The following is an 18,286-nucleotide window of genomic DNA, read 5'->3' on the forward strand; positions in this document are numbered from 1 at the left end:
TACTGTGAGTTGGGTTACATAGTGAGTTCCAGGTCAGTGTGGGTTAAAGAGTTCCAGTAATGAAGCAGTGTTTTCTGTAGAGTAATTATCACACTGGGATGAACAGAGGCACAATTTACTCTGAAAACCACTGACTTGCCACAGCGGCTCAGGAGCACAGGGCAGCCATCCCCTGGTCCCCTTCAGTCTCGAGACAAGCTGGCAGGACCTGTGACCATGCGCCCCTCACAGCCAGAGTCCACTCACATTACAGCCCAGCTTGGCCTGTTACATTCCCTGGCATGAGAGTAGCGACTGCCCACAGAGAGAGGAACATCCCCACAAGCTCTGCTACATGGAAAGTGACGTCAGCAAGCGCTTCCCGCTCTCTGGATCCCAAATAGGTCAAGGATCCGCTTTCAGTACAGGAGCAGCTCAGCATGGCCCGGCCACGGACTGCACAGGCAGAGCCCTCTCAAACAACAAATGCGAACTAATGCCTTAGAAACTGCTGTCTTCTGTCTCTGTGTTGGTTTGGGTTTTGTTTTTGTTTTTAGGGATTTAACTATAAATTACTAGTACCAAAATCTATCAACAAAGAAATGCAATGCAAAAGACAAAAATGGTCAGTTGGGGCTATAAAAAATAAAACAAGAAGAAGAGAAGAGAAGAGAAAGACACTGTTAAAATGAACAGAAGGGGATGTTAAAAACAAAGAGATAGAGAAACAGCATGTAAACCCCGAAGGACACTCTGGAGCCATCCTGACATCAACGGAGCAGGCTGGGAGAGGCAGTAAAGATGGCCACAATACTACGTGACCAAATGAGGAACCACACAGAGAGGCTGCTGGGCTAAGGTAATGTGTTCAATGCAGCCTAAAGGAGAGGATCTAAGCGTCCATGCTCTACCCGAGGAGGAAAAGCAATGGCCTGTGGTCGCCACCCGCAGGAGACCCCTGGCTCTCTGTTCAGGTGGAGGACAAGCACCTGGGACTCAAATGGCCACACTGAGCACTGAGAAGAACTTAGTCCCACAGACACCATCGTACACCTGAGGCCTGCGAGGTGAACTTCACCTGTCTGTGGACTCCCACCGCATGGGCCGGAAGTGACGTGGTAGTCCATGAAGCAAGCTTTGGAAACTTAAGAGGTAGCATGGGATGCTTCTTTCAGCCACATCTGATCTAAGGTGAAGATCAGTGAGCAGAGAGGAAGAACAAAAATGTCCTGGTTTGTGTGGAATCAATGAATATGTGTCTAACTAACCAGTGTGTCAAATGGAGAAAGGGGCGTACGAATCAGTGAGGGAGGAGACGTGCCACACAGGGGAAGAGGTCTTCACTGTGAAAGGTGAGCGCAGCTGGGGCATTGTAAGATGGCAACGTCCTCCACCATGAGATTAACACAGAAATTCTCACGCTGCTATGGCTACAGATTAATTGTGCATTTATGAATTCCTAAATGTAAGTCTCTCTCTAAATGACTGATGAAAACATTTTCCAAGGCCCTCTGGGCCCTAGTAAAGACCATGGACGTTAAGTCACTAACTCACTCCAGTCCACTTTTTCCATGCTATGCTGCCACTATAGGGCAGATCTGAAACATTCATCATCAGTGACAAGAGACTAAGCAGCACTTCTCCTGCCCCCTCACGCGAGCAGCCATAATCTCTCACCTGCTTCGCTTTTGCCATGGCTCCTGAAACCATCAACACTACTTCGTTATTACTCTCTTCCGACCCTCCTATCCCTCTGCAGGAAGTGCGGATGGAGGACAGGGGTTCACTTTGCTTTATCGTGTTCACACTGAGAGCATCCTGTGACTGTGACCGGACACTCAGGCAGAGCTGGGCTGAATGAACTGTCTCCTCCTTAACGGCAGTCAGAGAATGTCTCCCACCAATGGCAGTAAGAAATGCAGTCGCTCATTCTGAACCCAGCATGAGGCACATTAGCTGGGTCCTCATATTGGGCTTTTAATCGAGTCCTGCTAACAATCACGGTACAGACTACGTTTAGGCTGCTCAGATGCTTTAAAAAACAATGGAGGTTGAACCCTGCTATGCAGAGCTATGAGTCCATTTAACTTGACATAAACGACTGTTGACAGAAACAGTTAAACTAACCGATGACATCCCGGGAATCATGCCATGAACAGTTTTCATTTGTTTTAACAGAAGAGTACCTGATGAAGCTGGTGATGTACACGTGCACGAACGTCGCCATCAAATACTGACAATCGAACCTGTCCATTATCCCTCCATGCCCAGGAATAGTGTTTGCAAAGTCCTGTGGAAACAGACGATGTGCAACAAATCACCCATGCCAAGTTCTGTCAGATTAATGTTATCAGTGCTATACACCTTATAAGGAAAACAACTTTACTATTCGTTTTCCCAACAAATACAGATAAATTAGAATACAACCAACAAATTAAAACGTTATTTTCCAAATCTCTACTCACCATTTAATGATTTCTGAACAGGTCGGCAGCACTGAAATAACACTAAATATTAATTAAGCCTAGCGCCTTTTCTCATTAAGAAAATTTTAAATAGAACGTCTGTCAAGCATCCTTCTCTAATTTCATGACCGCCCACGTCCTGCGTGGCCGTGGCTATGCGGGGTCCGCCCTGGTGCTCCATCTATGCTCAGGCGTTTCCGACTCCGGCTTATCCAGAGGTTCTTGCTCTGGGTCACTCCAGGGACAAACAGTCTTTGCAAGCACTGAGGTAAACACAAGCAGCTCCCTGAGAACACCGTCTTAAGTAGCCTGCAGAGAGGCGGGTAATGGTAGGGTGATGGTACGGAGGCTGCTGCCTGAAAACAGAGGTGACTCCAGGCTCTTCCAGCACACTGGGCACCTAGCACAAGGACACAACAGTGCACCTTCAGGGTGAAAAGAAAAGTTCTCCCTTCAGTGCAGACCCTCAGAGCCTTTTTAGAATGGCATCCTAAATGCCTACTCTCCATTTAAAACAGTAACTGAGCAGCTCTGTGACAACTTTTTGCCAGCTCTTTCGTCAGTCTCTGCTTGGGAAGCATGAGGGAGCCACGGTAGCCTGACCCCACTCTTTAAGGCAGTCACCACAGACCGCACTGCTCCGCACCCTTCCCTCCAGGGAGGGAGCATCGAGGCCAGGGACCTTGTAGGCTTCCCATGTTGCCTTCCACCCACCACAGCCCTCCTCAGGGCGGAGGCTCCCTGAGTTCATTTGTTTCCCTGGTCAGCCTAAGGCCTGTGCGGTCAACTTTCCAAACACTGTGTGCTCAACCGTTCTCTAACACAGCTGCTCTGTCCGATCCCCACTTTGACAAGTCACCTCCTCCTTGCACTTGCTTCAACAGCTTCCTCAGAGCTGCCTTCCCTCCACATCCCAACAGCCACGCTACCCTTAATGAGCCAATTCCACCTTAACATGGTACAGGCGGGCAGAGGACTGAAGGGCAGAGGACTGAGATGACGCCACTTTGGATGACCCAGCTCCTCTAAAGCTTAGGGACAACTGTAATTCTCTGGACCAGAACCAGCCCACCAGATCCCACAAACCAAATCCAGCCCGCAAGTATGTCCTATCAACAGGGTTTTATTGAGACAGTCACGGCCGTGTCTGTGGGGCGAGCTTCATGCAGCACAGTTAGGGGGGAAACGCTGTGGTGGAAGAAAGTCCTTTCAAGCCTGACATCACCAAGTCTGAAACCCCCCTAGCCTGCAGGACAGGCAGGAGCTCGCTCCCCTCCAAAAGGTCCTCTGCAGAGCCCTCAGGAAGACTGGGAAATGCTAAACTGCAACAGATTCCTGACCCCTCACATCAGCAATGAGGGGGCTTTCCACTTCCAGAAGACGCTAAGACTTCAAAATGAACAACCATGGCATAGCCAAATCTTCCATAAGGAAAATACTCTCAAACCAGCCAGCCAGCGCCTCTGCGAGGCTGAGATCTCAGCACGGTGTGATTTCCCTGGGGCTTGTGGATGACATCGCAATGACAATATAGCTCCTAATTATGTGTATGACAGACAGCATGACCAAGAATGTAAATACTCACCTTGATTTTGAAAGCTCTTTTGAATCCACTGGCGAAGAAGCCTCCGAATGGGCCGATCAGTGATGCAAATGTTGAAAGGGCAATGCTGTGTATCTGGAAGGGGTACAAGCTCACGGTCTCCTGAGGGGAGAAAGCACAGGGGACCTGCCCATTAACCCTGCACTCACCCAGGAACCGCACCAGACATGGGAGTCAAGGAAGGCCACATTTTTGTTGACTTCCCAAACTTTGAAGACCACAGGAGAAAACCTGTTACCACAGAAGTCTCCTGCTGGGCCAACTCCCTGCCCCACACCCACCACCTCCCGGTCACACCTGTAGATTTTATAACTATCAAATTTCAAATGATGAAAATAACAAGTTGTCTTCCTTGCCAAAACTGAGTTGAAAGCTATGGAATCGCACAGAAATAAGTTTCTTAAAACATTATCAAGGGGGGCTGGAGAGATGGCTCAGAGGTTAAGAGCACTGACTGCCAGAGGTCCAGAGTTCAAATCCCAGCAACCACATGGTGGCTCACAACCATCTGTAATGGGACCTGATGCCCTCTTCTGGTGTGTCTGAGGACAGCTACAGTGTACTCACATACAAGAAATAAATAATTCTTTTTTAAAAAATGCTATCAAGGGGTATTGGTATGAGCCTGTTATTCCGGCACTCTAGAGGCTGACACGGGAATACCTCGAGTTGAAGGCTAGCCTGAACTATACACGGTAAGACGCTGTCTCGAATGAAACAAAACCTGTCGAAATGAGCATGAATGAATGATCACAGACGACACGGGGAAATCATCCAAACAAAACTTCATTCAAATCATCGAAGTCTAAAGTTCTTTCCCCCTTAAATAATTAAAAACAGCATGCGATGAATACGGTCCAAGAAAGACGCTCAGCCCACAGAGTTCAGATCTGTTCTCAAAGCAACAGCATGGCTGGTTCTAGCTCAGGCCTTCTAGCATGTGATTGGTAGTAAGCACGGATGTTGGGAGAAATGTCTGGAATCCACATCCTAAGCCCTCCTACATCAATCATCAATTAAGAGACTGTCCCACAGGACAGTGTGATTCCTCTTCCCGCATAAGAAAACAGCCCATTCTACTTCCCATGTTAGCTATGCAGCCACAGACAGAGGGGTGCCGTGGGGAGCGGGCAAACATTCTCAGGAGTGACGCCTCCGAGATGCTTACAGGTGGCGGTGGGAAGACTTGTTTAGAAGGTGACTCCATTAGGAACGAACCCTAAAACCAAGGGTTCTTTCATCTGACGAGCCCTAACTGAGTTGTACACTGATTTGAATCATATCAGAATCATGGGATTTTTAATTCAAATCATTTATTTGTAAAAATTTTTTTAATTTATTTTTAAATGTTTTAAAACACTTAGACAACACAAACAAAATTGCTACCAGTATTTAAATCATTATGCAAATAAATTCCTACTATACAAACAAATACCCTGAACTGTTAACATCCACTTGAAGAGGACACACACACAATCCACCTCTATATCTTTCTTTAAAAATCAGAGCTTCTTTTTAAAGGCAGCTCAGTGGGGCGGGACAGCTCTAACCATGTTAAAGGGACGATTGTCTCACCCGGCTCAGCACTGCCTGTAGGAACGGAGGGAGGGAGTAATTCTGAAGCTGGAACAGTTCTGAGGGCTCACATTCTGTCACGAAGGAGTTGACGTCGCTTCGGTACTCCACCGGGCACACAAAGTACTGATACTTGGACAACACATAGGCAGCCTGAGGAGCAAAGCAAGAGCTCGAGACAATGCCAGGTTAAAGGAAACCATGTGGCACGAAGGACACAGCGGATGCCTGCTGGGGTGTCCCTCACGAGCACACGGCTACACGGTTACACGGTAGAAGGCCAGGGTGGTCCCAGGGAAAGCCTTCCAAGACCTTCAGAGAATGAAAGAACTTTTGAAAGCAGTGAGATCTCCGTACAGCCTAAGAAGGGGCGGGGCTGATGCAGTCTTAAAAGAGCATTTTACTGGGGTTGGGGATTTGGCTCAGTGGTAGAGCACTTGCCTAGCAAGCGCAAGGCCCTGGGTTCAGTCCCCAGCTCCGAAAAAAAGAAAAGAAAAGAAAAGAAAAGAAAAGAAAAAAAAAAGAGCATTTTAGGGGATCTTACTTTCCAATTTATCTTCTTACTGCTCTAAGTGTGTGTGTGTGTGTGTGTGTGTGTGTGTGTGTGTGTGTGTGAGATGTGTGCTTGCCTCAAAACAGCTCTATGGAGTCCGTATGGACTTTTCCTTTTATGTGGACTCTGGGGATCAAATTTGTGCCCCCAGGATCTGCAGAGCAACAGCCCTTACCTGTGGAGCCATCTTGTCAGCCCAAGACCTTACGTCTTAAAAGTCTACAAAGTAACCCTTGGCAGAGGCTAGGACTATCAGTAAAGGAGTGGGCTACAGAGATATGGGGCTTGCTGCACACAGGCTCGCACTAAGCTCGTCGGCTGACACAAAGTCACTGAGCAAAGGGGGCACAGCAGTGCAGGTAAGATGCCACTGTCCCTTACCAGCCAACGCCCAGGACAGCCTTTAAAATGAGCTGTCCTCAGCCATGGAACGTGGGATAATAAAACATCCTCTGTCCACTCAAGCTGCTACATAAAATTCCCTTCCAGCCACACACCCCGTCCTTTTGCTCAAGATCAGCAGAAACTCAAGTGTGATGTTGCAAACCAGCGTCCCCCTGGCTGCAGGTCCCGTTCAAGGGCCAGATCTTTGCTCCTTCCAATGATGGGGTCTCTGTACTGTGCTGCTAAATAACAAACTCTCACAGTATCATTTAACGTGGTATTTTACCTTTGATGCACAGGCCTTAGGTAGGATCTTCTGTGTGTATCAATGAGTACTGATGTTCTACCTCAAACCTTGCTTTATTTTCCCCCAAATTTTATTAAAATCTTGAGAATTAATTGTTTAAGAATTAAATTGAGGGTCAGTCTCCCCATACAAGACAATGCCACATTTCCAGTTATTCATGAATTTATCCTCCGGAAGCTTCACTGTTGTGATTACACTGTGTTTAGATGTAATATTTTTATATCAACTACATCAACTTTATATCAACTTATATCAATGTTCAGGGACTAGTCTTGAAAATCTGACATGGTCTTATAGCAGACACCCTGTCTTCTGGCTCTAACAATCTCAGTGATGTTCCCCGAGCCTAAGGTGTTGGGGTTGAATGTTGACGTTAGTGGGGTGTCAGCCTGTCCTAGACCCACAGGTAAACATGGCTCTCACCTGTCACCAAAGAAACTTCTTTAGGCAGCAGACTGGGGGAGGGGGGCAGCAGACTGGGGGAGGGGGGCAGCAGACTGGGGGAGGGGGGCAGCAGACTGGGGGAGGGGGGCAGCAGACTGGGGGAGGGGGGCAGCAGACTGGGGGAGGGGGGCAGCAGACTGGGGGAGGGGGGCAGCAGACTGGGGGAGGGGGACAGGCATCTGAGAAGACCACGCTAATCAAACGCAGAGAATGACTGACTATGGGCACCTACTTAGTAAATTTTAATAAAAATATTACTAGCATTTTGTGATTTTGTAGGTTTTAAAAAGGCTAAAATCTAACATGGGTTTTCAGAGTACAAATACAATTAAAATCCTAATAAAACTCACAATGAATCCAAATATGACTGTGGAGAAGAAACCACCAATGAATCCTTCCCAGGTCTTCTTAGGAGACAGCTATGGAGACCAAACGAGAGGGAGGGTTAGTGCAGGTGCAAACCTGGGAACACAAGGGCCTCTAGAGTTCCCCCGACCCCTGTACCTCTCTCTCTTCCCCTCCGTCCGTCCATCCCTCCCTCCCTCCCTCCCTTCCTCCCTCCCTCCCTCCCTGGTTTTCCAAGCAGGGTTTCTCTGGACTGGAGCCCTGGCTGTCCTGGAACTTGCTCTGTGTACTAGGCTGGTCTCTAGTTCAGAGAGCGCTGTCCGTGTTTGCCTCCTGAGTGCTGGGGTTGAAGGTGTGGGCCACCGTGCCCAGCCTTCCCTTTCCTCTTACTTCAATGATTTAAAACTCCATTGCTCACTGTATGGTTGCAATTTACCTGAGCAAGTGTCCTGAGAAGCACTTAATACACAGCAGACCCCCGTGTGTGTGATGTATTACGAATGTCTATTCATCTCTGTTAAATGGCCTCAAGGCCTTTCTCTTTTTTTTTGTCTTTCAAAGGGCTGTAAATTCAATACTGAAACCATGTTCTCTTGACTTGTGTGCTCCTCTTGGAATAAGGTTGTTAGCCACCCTGAATACACACCACCAGAGCGGCCCTGCCCCTGATCAGAGGGCATAAGGAATACAACAGGGCCCAGGCACTGTGACACTCCGGTCATCTTATTTTGGGCAGGTAGGTTAGGGGGACAGGGTCTCATGTGTAGCCCATTCTGGTCTAGAGTTTACAATCTTCCTGCCTCAGCCTCTCAAGTGCTAAGATTACAATTGGTACTTGCATGTTCAGCTCAGTTCTAATATGCAATGTCTATGAGATTCCCTTCCAAAATGAAATATTCAACAGCCCCAAATTAGTGTGTGCTTGCACGCACGCACGCACGCACGCACGCGCGCACACACACACACACACACACACACACACACACACACACTCTACATCTACCTTCAGAGAGAAAGAAGCATATTGTGCTTCTAAGAATAGACACTGGGTATGTTTCAGTCTGCCTCCCATTTCCCAGTCAACAAGATATTCAGAGAGAAAAATCTGGAGGTAAGTCATGAACTTTGTAGAATAAGGAGAGAAAACTTGAGTCTGGTCCTAAGTGCCCGGAGCTGCCCACTCAAGGTAAGAACTAAAACTCCTGTCAGTCAAGGGGACCCGCAAGGACAGAGCTGTCGGAGAAGGGGTCACAGCCCAAGCTCCTGAGCTCCTGGTAGAGTTCTTAACCTTTAAGCTGAGACATCTCAAAGCCAAACTAGCTGGCGGCCTAGCAAACCTGGTAACAATCCTGCCACAGAGAAGAGCCAATGCCCTTCTGGATAATCAGAGCCTGTATTAGTGCCGTCAAGTGGACTTAAAGTATCTGCTGATGACTTAAGAAAGCCTCAGCCGACTCCTGGCAGATCACCAGACATCCTGGGTGCTCAACCTGCTGCGTGTGTCGTGCACCGTGCAAATAACTTCTTCGGTGAAATCACTTGAAAGGTGTTCAAAGCCAGTCACTGGGACTCTGCACGGCTCACAGCCCCCCTCATGGCGTGCAAGGTCGGAGCCTGTGAGCATGCTCACTGGTGCTGCCACCGCAGCTTTGGAAACAGGCTGGAGATCTGCACCTTACAGGCCAGCAGCCCTGCAGCTCAGCCTGGTTCCACGTGGCTGCCCACAGCTCCCCAGGAGCCTCACAATGCTCAGCTAATCCCTTATCCAACAGCGCCCCTGCGTCCTCCAGAACTGTTGTCACCTCAGCCAAGGAGACTTTCCTGAGACGCCCACTGACCACTGCTCAGGATGGAATGGATCCCTGCAGGAAGCCCCAACAGAAAAAGCTCTCAAAAAGGAAAAAATCAAACCAGGTGACAGTGGTGCACCCTTTAGTCCCAGCACTCAGGAGGCAGAGGCAGGGGGATCTACATGTTCAGGTCCAGCCTGGTCTACAGAGTGAATTCTAGGACAGTCAGGGCTACACAGAGAAACCCTATCTCAGAAAACAAAAATTAATCAGTTAAATCAGTACCAGGAAGAGCTTGGGGGTTTTGTTTGTTTGTTTGTTTCTTTCTTTCTTTTGTAAGAACCTGTTTCTTGCTCAAAAATGAGATCTGAGTGATTTAACTCATGTCCGTGCCTCCACTGTCCATAAACAGCACCAAGCCCAAAGCAAGGGCTATCACAGACGCTCTCTGGCTGTCTTGAGCTTTTTCTATTTGCCTTACCTCTCTAGTCTTATCTTTAAATGGCCTCGGTCTCTGTGCACACAATGTGTGCCCTGCTCTTGTGGGAAGTTTAATGAAGGGAGAGATGGCAGGGCGAGCAGAGTCAAGGCTGGCTGTGGGGCTTGCAGGGATGGGGTAAAGAACTGAGCAAGGGTCAGGGAAGGAGAAACCAGCAGGGAGCTGAGGTGAGCATGAGGAGCAGGGGAGACGGAGCCCGGCTCCCATGGAGGACCCAACTGAACACATGAGAGCAAACTCTGAGAAGGCATCTCGCTGCCCTGCGGTGGGCTGCTGCTTACAGGAGCTCCAAGGCTCCCTGCAAATCCATCGCCCAAGAGTGCCAATGGTTGAACTGTCCCTGGGGCTCGGCCCTAAGGTTATGGGAAGGGCTCCCTTCTGACATTTCCCATTACCTTAATTAAAGGAGTTCTTCCAAAAAAAAATCCAAAAAGGTAAGCCGTGATATCATTGCAGATGACGCTTGATATGGGGACAAGGAACCTTTAAAACAGTAGCAGAGAGAGGAGTGCACGGTTAAACAGCAGACACTTACCCGGCTCACAGCTCAGAAGGAACCCACATGGTAACCCTTTAGATCACAGTGCACAGAGCAGAGCACAGCACAGGGCAAAGGCCCAGGAGAGACAGGAAACACCACAAATCACCACTACACTAAGACGCTGAGAGCACGGCTCCGGAAACACTGAGTAGCCAGCCCGGTGCTAGTGCTACACACGTTCATGCTTTAACTTTAGGAGGAGAAACTAAAAAAAGACCCCTCGTTCTTCTAAGAGCAGCGTTGTGGGATGCAAAACGCAGGCCACTTGTGCAGGCAGATAAAGTGATAAGTTTACCTCAAGCTCTTAATGCAAACTCTCAGGAAAATAATAATTTTAATTCTTCCTGTCTTAGCCTATGACTGCCAAACTGACAATTCTGCAGAATCTATTTATATAAGCAACACTCCTCCCTCGACTGAAAGGTTTTATATGACATCTGTCCGAAAACTGGAATTAAATGTTTACACAGACACATGCACATTTTGGTAAACTGTAAGGGGGTAAAACCTATCCTAGCAAAATTCCAGTTAGCTCCAGAAGATTCTAGTTGGTGACGTTTTGGTGGGCTGGGGAGGGACCGGTTTTCACTGCACACACTCGGGTCCACAGAACCTTACCAAGCTTCCTCCCCATCCCAGCTCATTTCTCACCACTAAGCTGGATAACTTTTAATTAATTAATAAAAATGCTTTCTGAACCTGCAAAGCCCAGTGCTGAGGAGCTCACGGCTCTGTGCGAGCAACGGTCTAGAGGCTTGCTCTTCCCCACAAGTCACCCCACCCAAAGGTCACCCGGAGAAAAGATTTCTCCAGCCTGCGCTCTAAAAGCCAACTGTCACACACCTCGCGTTCTGTGTACATAGCATCCACCCTTGTTTTGTTTGTTTTTAAAGTAGCATTGGGATGGATTAGCTGCGAAAGCGTAAATGCATTTTACTTGAACTAAAGGACTGCAGTCCTTACTGGGGCGTTGTGTGCTCAGTTGTCAAACAGTAAGTGAAATCCAGTAATTTCTGCTGGGGCGGACCAAGTGTTGCTATGGAAACAGGACAGCTACTGCCTGTGTTAGTTAGGGCTTGAAAGGCAGGACACAAACACAGAACACAGCATAACGCAGCATATCCCTTACCATATCATGCCTTCAAACAGATTTTGGATGACAAGATGTGACTGAGTGACGGTTATCAGTAAAGTGACGTGAGTCCATGCGAACTGTTAATAGCCCAACAACACAAGGGTTAGCAACGCAGTTCATCAGGCAGCCAAGGAGCAAGAGCAGTTTTGAAACACACATTTTCTGCCATGACTTCTGATCAGAATTTGTATAATAAGGTCATACAAGCAAAACAAGTGAAGTTAGTCCTTCCCACTCTTCGTACTAGAGCCCTGAAAGGAGGATCACGGGCAAAACCGCCGTGATTCCTAGATAAACCCGGGACGCTAATACCATGAGATATACACTATGTTCTGGAAACTCCCCGTGGACGACCGAGAAGCCACAGTTGCTGTGCTGTGTGGAGAGCGGTCTGGCAGCTCACTACTTCAGGTAACGCACTGAGGCTGCTTTCTTCCCTGGGTTTACTGTGACAACCTCTCCGTGCAGAGAGTTACTTCTAGCTTTGAAGAATTAAAACTCTCTGGATTCAACTGCCCTTAAGTTCCGTGTTTTCATGCTGAAAGCTGATCTTTCTCATGTCTGTTCAATGACATTATGCGATGTCAACCCTTCAAAGCCCTCTGCCGTGTCTCTCACCCAGCGCTCCTTCCCCACCCCTCCCTTGTCCCTCACAATTACTATGGCAGAGTGAGCCAAAAGCAGTCATAATTCTATGATTTCATCTGACAATTTTGATTGGCAATTATGAAGTGATTTTTTAAAATAATTCAGGTTTTTATTTAAAAAATAATTTCTCATTTCAGACAGGTATTTTTTGTTGATTGTTTCTTCTGTTCCACTGCCATACACTTAAAAGAACCAAGTATTTTATACTCAAAAGGCATCATTTTATAGTTGGCCCTCCTGTACCCATGAATTCAGGAGCCCCACAGATACACAGATCAAATGCTCAGACCTGTTTCTCCTTGTCATTAGTCACTATAACTGTTCACATAGGATTTGATTCTGTTAAGTCTCATAGTTAACTAAGATGATTTCAAAAGCATGCATGAGAGGATGCCAAGCGGGCCAGACAGAAACATGAGATCCAGTGTGCATAGCATTGTTGTTTATAGTGGCCTAGAACCAGCTCCTCAGATGAGAGTTCGTTATTTCCAATCTGCCCTGCTTGTTTTTGTGTTTTGTTAAGAATTATACTATAGGATTGCCTGAAATTAGAAATTTAGGAATATTACAAATTTCTTAGCAATAATAATTTGTAGAATGTTTCCATTAAGAAAAGGCCGAGTGGGAAGAATGACCTAATCTGAATGAGTCTCGCTGACCCTGGGTTCACAACTCAGCTTCGCTTTAGGACAGTAAGAAATGCATTGTGCAGAGTAATGGCTCTTAGGAAGCGCAGAACTGCTTCTCTAACCGAACAAAGACTCTTAGGCAGCAAGACTGTATGGCTAACCACAGCTGTCACAAAGGCACTCGCTCTGCCACTGTGCTTATGTAGGCAGCAGGTGTTTAAAGTCCACTGCCACAAAATCCACACAGCAGGTACCTCCTGGGCTCTAGCAACCATCCAGAGATGGCTTCCAAACACACCATTTTCATTTTCATTTGGTCTTGGGATTTTTTTTTGAATGTTCGATAACACTTTAGGAACTGATGTAAGTTTTAATTCTCAAAGCCCTTTCAACTCCAGTATTTTATATCTATGAACACAGGGGTTAAAGTGAAAAACTTCTTCAGGCTCAGGCAGGCATTAAGCAGCTAATTTACCGTTCTCTCTTAAGGACAGGAGGAGGACGAGTGCGGCTATGGGAGCCGCGGATACACACCATATAGAACTGTAGTCGGTAGTGTTTCTTCACCAAGCTCAGGACGAACATGCAGAAACCTGCCCAAGAGCAAAAGACACAGAGGACGTGTGTGATTCTGTCTCCTGTATGAGATTCTAGGGATCCCTCTTCCCCCAATGACCCGTTTCCTGCACCACATAAGCACATCTTGGCCATCACCCGCCCCAATGCTGCCTCTCCGCTAGTGGCTTTAGGAGTTTTCTAAAGGAACGATTTTGAAATCTCTCAAGTGCCGGATAGATTCCATGGAAAGAATCCAACCACTATCCCCACATTAGTGAAATGAATTCGTCCCTTGCTAATATGCAAGCTGAAAAAATTTTAAATTATCACTCTATCATGAGCAGGCCGGTAGGTCAGTGGAAGAGTGTTTGCCTAGCATGGGAAGGGCCCGATTTCCAATCTTCAGTTCAGCAGATCGTACCACGTAAGATGTCAACTGATTGAGAGATCACAGAGTACGGTAACGTCTACACTGTTACAGCAACTAGTGCCCACTAAACACCGTATGTTCCTAGCCCCCGCCTAAGCTTGTCTGTGTGACTCCATCCTTCCAGTGTCCTTGACGTAGCTACCCACATCACCTGCACTTCACAGACGGGGACCGAGGCCCACAGAAGGGAAAGAAATGCTTAGATGCTCCTGCCCTCAAGTCACGCCACTCCACAGGGACTCACGGGACACCACTCAGACAAAGCATAACTTGAAGTGTCCCAAACCAGAGGTACAAATGCGGCAAAATGCTGTCGAGTAACGGCTTCTCTCCCAGTGTTTGACTGCATCAGACACCTATGACAACTGCAGTCGCCCGGTCCAGTCAGTCCCTAATCCATACCAGCATGAGAGGCTTGCTCAGACACAGCAACCTGGGAAAGACGTGCTTCCAGCACGGGCGGATCCCGACAGGGCGCAATCTGCGCCTAATCTGGACGAGCGCATGAGCTCCACGGTGGGTTTAGGGCGAATCTTACACACAAACTGAATCTGTTTTTGTCAACCGACCCACACTACACGAGAGAAATGCTAGCTGTTACATCACTGTACTCAGTACACAGGGCAGTAAACTCAGGGTGCATCTCTCCTCGGGGCAGAGAGCCAAGCAGCAGCTGCCTCTGTCTGGCTTTGAAGACTGAATTTAAATGTCCACACGTAAGGATTATGGAAAAATGAGGGCGGTGGGTACCGGCCACAGTCCCTGCATCCCGCCATCTACAGAGTAAACTGCTCACTGGACTGCAAAGCTGGTAAGAAGACACTCTCTGGTAGAGACATCCAAAGGCTGACACAACAGTCCGGAGTGGAGGTAGAGAGGATGTGGGTGAAGGAGAGGGGCGAGGACATGGAGTCCGTGCTGCTTCAACTGAAAAGTCTCATTTTAAATTTTCCTGCTGTGATGACTAGGTCTGTGTGTTCTTTATTTCTTTATTGTGTATTTATTATTTTCCTTCCCTCCCCTCCCCTCAACTCCTCAAATTCATAGATGCCTATATATAGACAATTCAAACTGGAGACACATCTCTCACACTGTACAAATCAACTCAAAATGGATCAAAGACCCAGAGAGGCTGACACTCCTAGAAGACATGTAGGCGGCAGTGCCCACAGGACACAGGGGAAGGAGCATACTCTCTGAAAGGGACTCCGTTTGCCTAGGTATTAAAGCCCAGAGTAGACAAGTGGGACCTTCCAAAACTAAACATTCAGTACAGCAAAGGAAAGACTCCGGCAGGTGAAGAGGAAGCCTGCAGAGGAGAGAATATCTGACAGTAAAGGATTTACCCAGTAAAGGATTAATACCCAGAATTCACAAAATGGTCAAGAAAATAAATGACCCAGTTAAAAACTGGGCAAAAGATCTGAACAGAGAGTTCTCAAAAGAAATAAAAATGGCTAAGAGATATGTCCAAATGTGTTCCTCATCCTTCTCGATTAGGAAAATGGAAGCTAACGCCACTTTGTGACTTCACCTGACTCAGCAGGAAGGCCAAGGTCAAGAAAACAAACAAAACAAATGCCAGCGGGTGGGAGGGGCCAGCGAGGGTGGGAGGGGCCAGCGAGGGTGGGAGGGGCCCACTCTTTGTTGGCAGAACTGCAAAAAACTGTGCAGCCACTCTGGAAACCAGTGTGGAGAATTCTCAAACACTGAAAATCAGATCTACCCTACAACCTGGCTAGACAACTCCTTCGCACGTGCCCAGAAAGACAGATGCCACAAGATCTTTTACCTACTAGAGATTTCCGCTTTAGTATTCAGCTATGAGGACACCATCTGAAGGAACTGCAGAAACCAGGAAAGTGGGAAGTGGGGTGGGGGTCGGGGGAGGAGCTCTAGAGAGGGGGACTGTGGGTCACAGGTACTGTGGAGGGGGAATGGACAAAATGGGCTGGGGCAGCACATGGGAAACTCGCCTGCAGACGGATGTGGGAAGGAAACACAGAGGGAGGGGATAAATAACACTAAAGATCTTTGACAAAGAAAACCATGTGGCGCGTGTGTGTGTGTGTGTGTGTGTGTGTGTGTGTGTGTGTGTGTGTGTGAGATGCAGTTTAAATGAACTGGTGCTACTTTGGTAACAATGACCATAAACCACGATGGCTATTTTTAATTGTCAACTTGGCACAATCTACAATCACTTGAGTAGCAAACCTACAGGTTTTCTAGATCAGGCTGGCCCGTGAGTCTGCCTGTGGGCTGTCTTGTGTTGACTGGATGGTGGATGGGGTGGAAGGGGAGAGGACAAGAACACAGGCTGCATTCTCTCTGCTCCTGACTGAGGCTGTGACTAACCGCTTCAAGATCCTGTCTTGACTTCCTCGAAACAATGGACTGACCTAGAATTGAGAGCTAAAATAAACCTTTTCTGGACAAAGTTGCTTGATGTCAGGGGGTTTATTACAACAGCAGAAATGAAGGTGAAACACCTCCCACAGCAGGTAGATATATCTTGCTGTTCAAGTAGTGATGGGACGTCTGCACCACTGTGCACTGCTGGTCTGTGGTTGAAGCTGCATGTCCAGGGGACTGGACCTACCTCTCTGCCCAAGCACACCCCTCAGTCCCCCTGGCAAGGCCACAGGAACTTCTGGATACCATGAGCTATGAGTCATTCACACTGAAATCCACCACACAGAATGATAAGCAGACTCCTTCTGTACTTTCCTAGTTGACATTTTATCTAGAACAATCTTAGTGCATTTTCACCTACAGGCCACAGTTATTCAAGAACGAAATACTTCAGAACCACACCCGTCTCTAACGTCAGGGAAGGAGGTGTAAAGAGCATTGGTTTGGATAAGAGTGGCCCTCAGAGGCTCCTGTATTTGAATGCTGAGTCACCAGGCAGTGGCATTGATTGAAAGGATTAGAAGGATTAGGAGGTGCAACCTTAATGGAGGACATGTGTCACAGAGGATTGGCTTTCTCATTTCACAAGTGCCCTCTCCCTCCACCCCACCTCTCAGCCCGTGGACCAGGATAAAGTTCTCAGCTACTGCTCCAGTGCCAGGCCAGCCAAGCTACCAACCATGATGATAATAGACTAGGTCTCTGAAACTGTAGGCCAGCCCCTAACTCAGTAAGAGTGGCCTTGGTCATGGTGTCTCTGCACAGCACAGAACAGTGACTAAGACAGCGAGTTCATCAAAAGCTAAACATTTTTAAAGAAAAGCATTCTTTTTAAAAAACAAACATGAACTTCACCATTCACAACTACATGACTATGTGAATTTATGCTTAAAACATCAGAGTATGTACATCTGATATCTTAATGACTATAGAGAAAACACACTTTATGCATCTGGATCCAGTCATACCTTTCTCTGAACTAGCAAATGATATTTACATAGCTATGTTTCCAATTAACATCATGGGCTTTGTTATATTACAACAGCACTCACTGGAAAGGCTGCCTAGGTTTTTGTCAACTTGATACACAGTAGAGCTAGCTGGAAAGAGGTCACTTCACTAGAGGAACACTGCCTTTGTCACAGGGGCTTGTGACCTGTCTGTGGGGCACTTTCCTGATTAATGATCTGTCTGTGTGGGAGGGCAGTGACACCCCAAGGCCAGGGGTCCTGGAGCATCTGAGAAAACAGCCAAGCAAATCATGGAAGCAAGCCGGTAGGCCATGCTCCTCCATGGCCCCAGCTTCACGCCGTACCTCCAGGTTCCTGCTGTGGCTTCCGAGACCACAAAGCATAAACCAAGTAAACTCTTTTCTCCTCGAGGTGCTTTTGATCAGTGCTTTATACGGCAGCAGAAAGCACACTAGAGCAGGTCCCTGGCACACACAGCACTGGTGCAACAGCTCCTGGCTCAGTGCCGCTGCAGAGGTGAGCATCTTACACCCCATCCCAAGTACTCCTCAGGCAGCAGCCAGAGCCAGGTCCCAAGGAAGACACACTCACAGCTAAGGACAGAAGCAAAGGGCGCTGTCCAGCATGCCAGGGAAAGAGAAGCAAAAACAGAATTTCAGAAAACGAGTTAACGATTTAAAACTTAGCAAGCATTTACAAAATTCCAGATGCAAGATAAAGAAAAACTGAGCTTGGCAGGCATGAGCACTCCAGAGCTCCCTGTCCAGCTGAGGAGACAAGACAGAACAAGGAATCTGTCTTAAATTTACCCTCAGCGACTAAGCATCTTCAGTCCCAACAGCCCTGAGAATGGGCCTCGGTCTGCACAAGGCGCTGCTAACTCACTGACATCCTCTGCTGGGTTAGGCTACCTGATAAGACTCACACTTCTGCCATGTCTGAAACGCAGTCAGAGGCCACAGCTGAGCCGTTTACACAGAGGTTAGAGGCGGAATTAGGAAACTAAAGGCTATGCAAA

The 18,286-nt window shown here is 47.6% G+C and overlaps 1 protein-coding gene across 1 annotated transcript in view; it reads right to left on the reverse strand.

Annotated features, from left to right (window-relative positions):
- Positions 1–18,286, reverse strand: part of Cds1 (CDP-diacylglycerol synthase 1) — a 60,652-nt gene that overhangs the window by 1,396 nt on the left and 40,970 nt on the right. Inside the window, 7 exon segments of the mRNA NM_031242.2 lie at positions 2,166–2,269; positions 4,030–4,149; positions 5,623–5,775; positions 7,661–7,729; positions 10,340–10,427; positions 11,615–11,697; positions 13,432–13,490. Coding sequence (NP_112521.2) covers positions 2,166–2,269; positions 4,030–4,149; positions 5,623–5,775; positions 7,661–7,729; positions 10,340–10,427; positions 11,615–11,697; positions 13,432–13,490 — 676 coding nt within the window.

This window comes from Rattus norvegicus, chromosome 14 (genome assembly GCF_021556685.1).
Source record: "Rattus norvegicus strain SHRSP/BbbUtx chromosome 14, alternate assembly SHRSP_T2T, whole genome shotgun sequence".
NCBI lineage: Eukaryota > Metazoa > Chordata > Mammalia > Rodentia > Muridae > Rattus > Rattus norvegicus.